Source organism: Nicotiana sylvestris, chromosome 7 (genome assembly GCF_000393655.2).
Source record: "Nicotiana sylvestris chromosome 7, ASM39365v2, whole genome shotgun sequence".
Lineage (NCBI taxonomy): Eukaryota > Viridiplantae > Streptophyta > Magnoliopsida > Solanales > Solanaceae > Nicotiana > Nicotiana sylvestris.
Genome location: NC_091063.1, coordinates 76,636,225 through 76,645,848, shown reverse-complemented (window position 1 = coordinate 76,645,848; position 9,624 = coordinate 76,636,225). Strand labels below are relative to the sequence as shown.

The following is a 9,624-nucleotide window of genomic DNA, read 5'->3' as shown; positions in this document are numbered from 1 at the left end:
CTATCGGAACAGGTTTTGGATAACTCTGCCCTCCAAGGATTAGAGGAATAAAAAGAAATCACCTAGCATTAGGCAAAAGATATTAGTGACTATGTAGAAAGGCAACACATCTCATACTACAAATTAGCAATATCTAAGGTCTATATACATTTCCTACTAGAAATTAGCATTATCTAAGGTCTAAATACCTACCAAGTACTAAGAAGATGGACCAACGAAAAGTAGAGAGATGAGTCCCCTATGAATACTCACTTTCTCTTATATTCTACTATATTTTATATTTATATTTTTAATATTCTGACATGCCTGTAAAGAGGGCGCATCAGAAGAGTATCCCCTTGAAAAAAAACTCAATTTCTTCAATTATGAAACAGAACATAATGCAAAAGTTTGAAATGTTAAAACACACAAAATAGCAGACATAGGAACTTGATCAATCCAGGTGTAACTTTCTTTCCCAAAAACCAAACTATGATACAATAATTCCCCTATCCTTACTGTTCACATGACTAAGTCAGATATCAACTATAGTAGATTTACAATGTTTGATTCTTTCTGAATAAAGAAAACAATCACAAAATCATCATCCTAGCATCTAGGCCAATCCCCACAAAATAAAAGACAAAAGAGGCAAAGGTTCCTTAGCTAAGCTAAATGTTTACCTGTTCCAGTAGTCAGATTCCACTACTCCAGAAAGACCTTAAAGATTTGTGACCTAGGTGCCAAAAGAAGTTCCAACTGATTTACATGAACCTGGAGACAGCGTTACCAAAAAATAACTGATGTGTGAAGTAGGACAAGCATACTAAAGCATGGTGTTGCACTCATAATAGAAATCAAAAGATCATAGTCAGCGATCTGCAAGAGCCGCAACAAATGCTTGCAAACTAACTGCTTGTAGAAAACTGCATCACATACACCTACAATAAACTGAATAAAGCATAAAAATGTTACTATCAGGTTTACACTTTACACACAATAACATGAATGTGTTTCTTAAGTCAATGGCTTTTGAATGCAATACTGCAGCACTACCAAGTGTCAGAAAGAAGATGCCATCAGATGATCAAACTGTCAACAGTTTTAATAGTAAAGGAGCACAAGATCTTTCAAAACATATGAAAGATCAAAAGGCAAACCACCTTGATCTTGCAGAGCAAGCGTGAGTTTGATATCAAAATAGGTGATGTTACTTACTACATTAAGAATTTTAAGTGTAACATGAAATTCGTCAAAGTACAAGTTAAATTTAAATTGACAAATTCTTTTGGCTAGCTGAAAGAGAAGAAAAATCAAATTTCAACAGGCCCCAAAAGGAGAATTTCATATTGCAATTACTCTTGCCTTTAACTACTTGAGGAAAGAAGAAATTCCTTGATGTTTCCAGTCGTAAAAGTCCAAACAGGTTCTAGTTCAACAATTTCTTAGCAACAGTGTTCTTTTAAATAAGAAATCCCCTGAATGTGCATCCTAACTACAGAAACCAGATATTCAATAAGCAATTACAGCTCCCATTTATCTATTTATAATAGTAATCCAATTTAATAGAGTCTTATGTGCAGAAGTTCAATTAAAGCTGTCGAAAGATAGAACAATTAGGTCTGAAACTCTGAATAAATTGTCCAGTCAAACCTAACTCTATTAACACGGTGAGCTTTTGGTGCAAGCACGTGCAAATCTTTATATACTTATATAAAGAGTCATATTTTCATCTGGCGACCAATAGATTCACAGACCAAAGCACGTGCAAATCTTTATATACTATATAAAGAGTCATATTTTCATTTGGCGACCAATAGATTCACAAAATTAGGGATGAAGAGTGATCTTATTTTGACCTGGATAGCAACTAACATAAGCAGTGTAAAATGAACTTTGAAATGTAGATTAACAGGAAAGCATGTGTACTTCTATGTTATTTTCAAGCACTAGCTACTTTGTCACAGAAAAGTTAAATTAACTCCGGGATAGATGCACCTCTATGATATTCTGGAACATGCATAACCCTTCCTCTTGTTTTCCCTACTTATAACTAACCCCTTGCAAGTTAACTCATGAATAGTCCATGGAAAACTGACCTTCTGAAAATGACAAGAAACTAAGCATTCATCATTCCTATCTTGGTAAAACTCAAAGGGAAGAATCCGAGATTTTAAACTCATTACTTATGCTGAGCGCTCTGATTCAGATATTTAGCTAGAAAATAGATTGATGAATCAAAGCAGAAGGGATTAAAAAAAACCACAGCTCTGCATGAAAAAGCAAAATGGCAAGGAAAAGCTGTGAAGCTTCTTGATGGAAAAAGAACTCACAGGTAAAGGCTCTTTGAGGTTTTACATAAACTTGATAGCACAAGAAACTGATCCCCTCTGAAGACTTTGCAGTTGAACTTTAACTTCCTTTTGCTTCTTTGGATCCCCGAAACGTATCTTTGAACACACTATGTTCAGCTTCTCCAAAACTATTGCATTGTTCACCAAATTTCTTAAAAAAGAAATTTCTGTATCATTACCATGAAAATTGGTGTATGTCACTGTCTTGAGACTAGACAAGAAACAGGATGGTACAGATCCCAAGTTCCAGTCATCTTCACAAAGGCGCATGCAGGGGGCAAATCCCTGAAAGGAAAGAAAAATGAAAAATAAAAAATAATTCATATGACTTGAAAAGAATTTATAAATAAGTCCATAATGGCAAAGTATTTCTACCTCAGAAAAATGAAGTGATTGCAACTTTGGCAGACATTGGAGCAGTTCCTTCAATGGTCCAATCGTATGATTTTCAAGTTCCATACTCAACTCCAAATGCATCAAGTTATAAAATACTGGAAGTCGGTCTTTCTCTATGTCTGCGATGAAGAGAGACTTGCCAAGCAACAAGTGGGATCACAGAAAAGGAAAAGAAAAAAAAATCAGTGCCGCATATTTAGACATTCAACATTCTAGACTGTCATGTTCTGTAGCTAATTCCGTCCTGTTAATAATTACCTCAATAGCCCTGCTAGATATTCTCGCAGCGTTAATTTTGTGTAGCCCTCTAAAGAGCTTAACAGCACGAAAAGCAATTTGATTTCGCTTCTCATAGAGAATTGGGATGTGAATAGATGCATACACTGAGGGGGATAGATTATACAAATATATCTCATTTGATAGATAACCACTGTACTTTAGGAAACTAAGACTTGCTGCATCAATCTTGATTTCGCAGCCATTTAGATCGTCAGTGGAGCCAAAGAAAGGCAAATCATCAATTGTCAAACTCTTCAATGTAGAGATTGAAATTGCGACATGCTTCAAGTTCATCCATTCACAATCTAATATAGCCAACTCTCGAAGCATAGGGCAACCAGAAAACAGCCTCTGGGTTGAGCTATCATCCCGAAATGTGACAAGACATAGGTGCAACGTTCTAAGGAAAGGAAAAAAGGTACTAGCAGGTAGTTCAAGAACACAATTCATTTCAAGTTTTAGAGAAGTAAGCGTCTTGCTACTGAAAACACATTGAGGCAACATAAAAGGCTCTTCTACAAAAAGGCAAAGATCAAGCTCTTTAACATTATGCCTAATAGCAGCTAAAATCCATAAACAAACATGAGAGGCACTGAAGCAAACACGGCAGGAAAGGCGAAACTTTTTTATGTCGGATTCTTCTCGAAGTTGAAGAACTCTCTGGACAAAGTGCATGAAACAAGTGACGTTCACAGGATAACCAAAAATCCCACTTGAGTAGAGCAATGAGTCATCAAAGTCAATGTTTTCAACACAAGTCCAAAGATTCTTCCACCTTGTTGATAGTATACATGTCCCTACAACATCCCTGGTAGGAAGATATGAAAGAATGTGATGAAGAATGGAATCAGGTAAATTGCTGATCTTATCTTCTATGTTATCAATGTTATGCACTTCCAAAGCATTTTGCCGTTTGAAGCGGTTAACTGTGTGCCACCTACGCCCTGGACCGGCAAAAAGGCAGTTATTAGGTCGAACATAACAGTAAAGAAGTAGAAAGGAAGAACATAAATGGAAGTTGAAGCATAAAATTTTCGTTAGCTGATGTGTGGAAACCAAACCAAAGAAGACTTGGGTCTCTAACGTCATCAATGATTTACTTCGCTGTCCAACAATCAAAGTATTTACAAGTTTGTAATGACATCCAAATCCTATCTTAAATGAGAAACCAGAAGAATCAATATCAACCTAATGAATTAGAAGTTCTCACTAGTGAATCACGACGTTCCAATGAAATAGACCCCTTCTCCAACAGATGAAGGAAACAGTACGGTTGATATGTGATAATATATTAATATCAACAATAGAAGAATCCCACTTGGCCATATTTGGGACAAGGTAGGGGAAGGCAATATAATGGGCATAAGATCTGTAACACCAAAATTTGGATTGGATCAGCTGAAAACCAGTTCAGCCGAATCGGAAGCTAGTTTAGCTGAGCTGAGTAGCTTGGCCGAGCCTAGGGGTAGCTCATTCAATCCAAGGACTACTTCAACTGAGACGAACACCAGTTCAGCCAAGACGCAGACCAATTCAACTGAGTTGAAGACAAAAGCTTTGAACTCATGTCAACCAATCAACCAGATAATGATTTTGAGTCTTCATTATGACAGGTTAAGCTTAAGATGAGTCTGAGTCAACTAGATTAGCATGAATTTGATCACACCTAGACTGAACTAAGTCCAAGGAGTTAGGCCAGAGAATCAATCAAGATCCAAGTTACCATGGGAAAAGCTAACACATTTGACCAGAGAAACTTATAAGCAAAGGATCTAGTTAGTAACTAACTTCCCATGTACTGAGAGACAAAGGAACAAACCAGTCACTTGATGCGATCCTTAAAATACAGGAAAGTCAGCTGAGCAAACTATCAATTATCGCCACAACATGGGGGCATAATCTACTAATGCAGACATAACGAACTCGTCTAGAAGAATGTGTACAAATTGTTAGGATAGCTAATTTCCATCTCTAACTCTATAAATATATAAACTGATCAGTTATCAACAACATTTACAATAGGACATCATCCATCCAACACAACACATCCACAACCCTTGTTATCCTTTTTTGGTCAATTTTATTCCATACAGTTTATTTTTGTTTTTCATCTTACATCCAAGTATTTACATACAACTTTCACTTGCACACTTTCTTAAAAGTTCATCCCCTCTTTAGTCTAGTCCTATTTAACAACCTTAATTTTCTTCCACACTAGTGTTGCAACTTGTACTTGCAAGTACCTTACATGAAGAGATCTGTTAAACTCTAACATTGATTAAAAGAATGAGGCGTTGTCACCTTATATATGTCTTAGATAATCCTCAACTAATGAACTAGTAATTTTTAAGGTTGAGTTGGACCCAAGGTTCATTTTCTTCTTTACATGTTATTAGAGCCAGACTCATCCCTATTTTTAGTTTACTCAATGTTGGACTCTCATGTTATGTTGTTCACGCTCCACATATCCCGAGCTGGGTGTGTGGCAGTGTAAAAGTCCCACATTGGTCTCCTTAAATGATTCTAGAGCAGTGTAAGACTCATCCCTATTTTTATTTCTCGCCAAAGGAATAGAGTCTCTTCTCCATGGGAATCGTCACAAACTTTTGAGAATCATAACATGTCATTTGGCTACAGACTACAGAGCTGACTAAACTCAGTCGTCTAATACACCTTGCCAACGAAAGATCAAATGTATTTGAAGAAACCAAGAAGAAATCCAAAATCAACAGCGGCAACTGAAAAAGCTAAAGAAAAGAGCCACCTTTACTTAAAAAATGGAATAAAGAATAGAAAATAAAAGACGAATATAAGCTATATGCAATTCGATAGTAGCATCAACAACCCCAGAAGCCATAACCCAAAAAGAAAACAGAGAAGAGAGTGAAAGGGAGAGCTCACTAGCGATCATATTGGATATTTGACCCGACAAACGAACCGAGTGCCTTCGTTAGCGGCGAAGGTTGGTTATCACAGAGAAGCCTGAAACCGGCAACATCCGAGTCGGTGTGTGCGCGTATAGTAACGCCTTCAGTAGTAATGATGGGAAGCACGCTTTCGTCACGTGACCCCAAATTCTGTACTCCATTTGACAAATCCTACTTCCTACACTTGGATGGCGCCCATTTGGTTTCTCTTCTTTTTTATTTTTGGGTACAATTTTTTGGGGAGCATTGTTATAGAAAATATATCATAAAAACTCTCATTCTCAAAGGAAGTTTTCATATTATTGGCATAATACATTAAAAATCCAAATGTCTGTTTTTTATTTGTTTTGTAAACTTCAAGTCACTTTTGATAAGAAATGGAAAAAAAACTAGTTCAAGCATTAGCAAAAGTAGCGGGGGAAATGCAATGCTATGCGGTATACAGTAATATTACTGTTTTATCAAAGAAACTTAACTCGGGAGTATTTAGGGCGAATTATTTATGCTAATCATTGCGTTAAGAATTAGTCATGTAAATTAAAACGTATGACAAAAATAACAGAAAGTGTAGTCATTGTGATACCATCAAGTGACATCTATTCAAATCTTCACTTTATGCCCACCACTTGCAGGTGCAAAAATATGTGATAAGTGCGTCGATTCAAAATAAAATAACTGCGCATCCGGGGAATCGAACCCCGGTGGAGGGTACTATGATACCACTACACCAGATGCGCTTGCATACCATTGCAGTTGCTTGACTTATATTTGACAAAGATATTTTTCGTAATTTATAGTAGTTGGGTTGCATAGGCTTTTGAAACAGAGACACATTGAAAGGTGTTTCTACCTAACCAATTATCGTCCAAATTTTATATTTTACAACTATTTTTTGTGTCATTTGTATACATACTAAACTTCAGGGTCGAACCCCCTTCGGCCTTCGCCGAAAAATTACATTATATATATAAGGCAAGATTTATTTTTTTTACCTCTATATATTATATTTTGAATCCCCTTGACACAACCCAAAATCATAGCTTAATGGTCAGAGGGGTTCAAAATCTTAGTAAGATCATTGGTTCAAATTCCACTAGCTACAATCTTTTTAACTTTTTTTCTTTTTTGTATCCCCTTAACGAAATCCTGCCTCCGCCACTGCTAAACTTAAGTGAAATAAAGGAGTATAAAGCTAGTCCTCCCTATGTAATCGGCCAAGATAATTTTAACTCAACATATAACAACATCCGAAAGGGGCATCATAATTGGCGCAAGAGCTTTTAATGTTTCGTATTACTTTTAATATTCAACAAAAGTCAGAACTAGTAACATAAAAAGTTATTAGGGCAATGAATGTCACCTTCTTCAATAATCGCGTAATCACATAGTTTATATATTATATTGATGATAGGCTATAATTGTATTTTAGTCGATTATTACACTCTAATTTACTGCACTTTAGTTGAGTTTGCGCTTTAGTTGCTAGTGTTTTGCACTAATGGTATGTTTTATGCTTTGTAGGAGTGATTCCGAGCTATATAGATGTTATGGAATGAATTCAAGTGATTTGGAGCTTTGAAGTCTGAGTAAAAGCCCAAGAAATTAAGCCGGGATCGTATTCGGGGATCAACGGATGATAAAACAACAAAAAGAAGACTCGAGTAGGCATATTGCGCACTATCTAGTAAAATGCACATAACTTTTTGCTCAAAACTCCATTTGGGCTCCACAATATATGGTTGGAAATCTAACTCAAAGGGCTACAACTTTCATGTTTTACGTTTTTCCAAATTCCAAACGGAACAAGGTGAACAAATGCGGTCGAAACCGTAACCGCGGTAGGACCGCGGCAGAACACTATTGCAGATTCTGAAGGCCACTCTGGCCGCGGTCCTGGCGTAACCGCGGTAGGACCGCGGCAGGACGCGTAAATTTTAGGGACCAAAGTGCAAAACACGGGATTTTTAGCCCAAAACCCTATATTAAACAATAGAACTCGCCCAAGGGAGGCATGTAATGTTTTAGAGAGTACTTTGGCAAGAAAAACAAGTGCGAGAGATCACCCAAAACATCATATTTTCTTCTTCTCTTTATTTTTCTTGCAGTTTTGATCATGAATATTTTCATAGTTTATTTACCCATTGTCATGAGTAACTAAATCCTTTGTCTAAGGTTTTGATGGAACCTATTGAAGGATGAACTTCTTGATTATGTTAATATAGTTTGCCAGTTTAATCTTTATTTGTTCAACTACGTGTTTGTTGTAGTTAATTGATAGGATCCTCAATTAGCTGTGCCTATTTAGTGTGCATAACTCGGGAGAGTGTGCATATTTAGGTGATTGTTGAACAACACCACTCCCAAAGTATAAGAGGGATTTATAACCGAGGGTTTAAAGGCGGGATTAGGGATAACGAAGCCTTGGGTGCGATCTGAAGTGAGATGTATTAAAAGCCAGCTGATGTGGCTCGGGAGAGTGCGTTTAGTAAATTGTTGTGATTACTCGGGAGAGAATTACAACATGCAAAGTGATCATGATCGGTAGAGAATACTTAGGCGAAATTATAGAAGACATAAAGGGAATGATTCCGACAATTGGGGAAATCTTAACTCTAGACCTCCTTAATCTTCTCTCCAACCCGTAGTATCTTTAGTTGTTAATCTAATAATTTAATTATTTAATTAATTAGATATAAGAATCTTAATATTTATAACTTAGGAATTGTTAGAGCTTGTCTTCCTAGCAATATTGATCAGTTGTAGCTAAGACTTAGTTCTCTGTGGGATTCGACTCCGGACTTATAAACCGGATTATATTTGCAACGACCGCATTGTCCTTTTATAAGGTATAGTTGGGCGTGATCATATATACCAACAAATTTTATTCAACTAAGATGCTGCTTCCTTGGTATATTTTGTTCACTATCGACTAGCATTCACAAATATGTTCTGAGACGATAGAAGAAGCGAAACTTCAATTTATATGATAAAGTTATACGAGGCGGTTACATTTTTATCTTTCGGCGCATGTTAACCTAACGCGCGCATCCATGGGAAAGAGATCAGCTCGGCACCCCTCTCAGAAGGCATTAGTGGCTCAGGAATCAACTGCAATTCGTATAGCGCAACAGAAGAAGACGGTAAATCAATAGAAATCGGAAGGAATTAATCGAATTGTGGAGGAAGTTGCCCCGAATGAAATAGTATATGAAGAAATGCAACTACAGCAGGAGGGTGATGAGGTGATTGAGGCGATGATAAGTAAGAGTAGAATGTCATGGGCTGACGAAGTTGAAGCAGCAGACGAACTGACGAAAAAGGCTTCAATCTGGGAGAATTTTGACATTACAAAAATCACGAATGTTGTCTTTAAACTGGAATTTGTGTCTCCTGCGATACATGGTAACTCACCTATTTGTGAAATTGACATTGAGGATATTAGCTCAGAAATATCTTACCGGAAGAATGTTGTAGTTTGCTACGTACTAGGGGCTCACCCTCCATTTACGGTTTTGAATGGTTATATATACAGAGAGTACGGGGGAACATGAATAAACAAAGTATCAATGCTTAAAAATGGTATAGTGTTGGTTCGATTTAACATTGAAATAGGAAAGACTGGTGCAATACTAGGTGGAATATACCATTTCGATAACAAGCCATTCATAGTTAAGGCTTGGAGTCCGAAA

General features: G+C 36.8%; 1 protein-coding gene across 1 annotated transcript; it reads right to left on the bottom strand.

The window, feature by feature from the left end:
- Positions 1 to 429: 429 nt before the first annotated feature.
- LOC104214028 (F-box protein At4g22280-like) lies at positions 430 to 6,149 on the bottom strand. Its single transcript, XM_009763621.2, has 5 exons — positions 5,910 to 6,149; positions 2,988 to 3,952; positions 2,709 to 2,864; positions 2,313 to 2,618; positions 430 to 930 (listed from the first exon to the last, which is right to left on the bottom strand). Exons 1-4 carry the CDS (start codon positions 5,917 to 5,919, stop codon positions 2,334 to 2,336), a joined length of 1,416 nt encoding a protein of 471 aa, XP_009761923.1. The 5' UTR covers positions 5,920 to 6,149; the 3' UTR covers positions 430 to 930; positions 2,313 to 2,333.
- Positions 6,150 to 9,624: the final 3,475 nt, after the last annotated feature.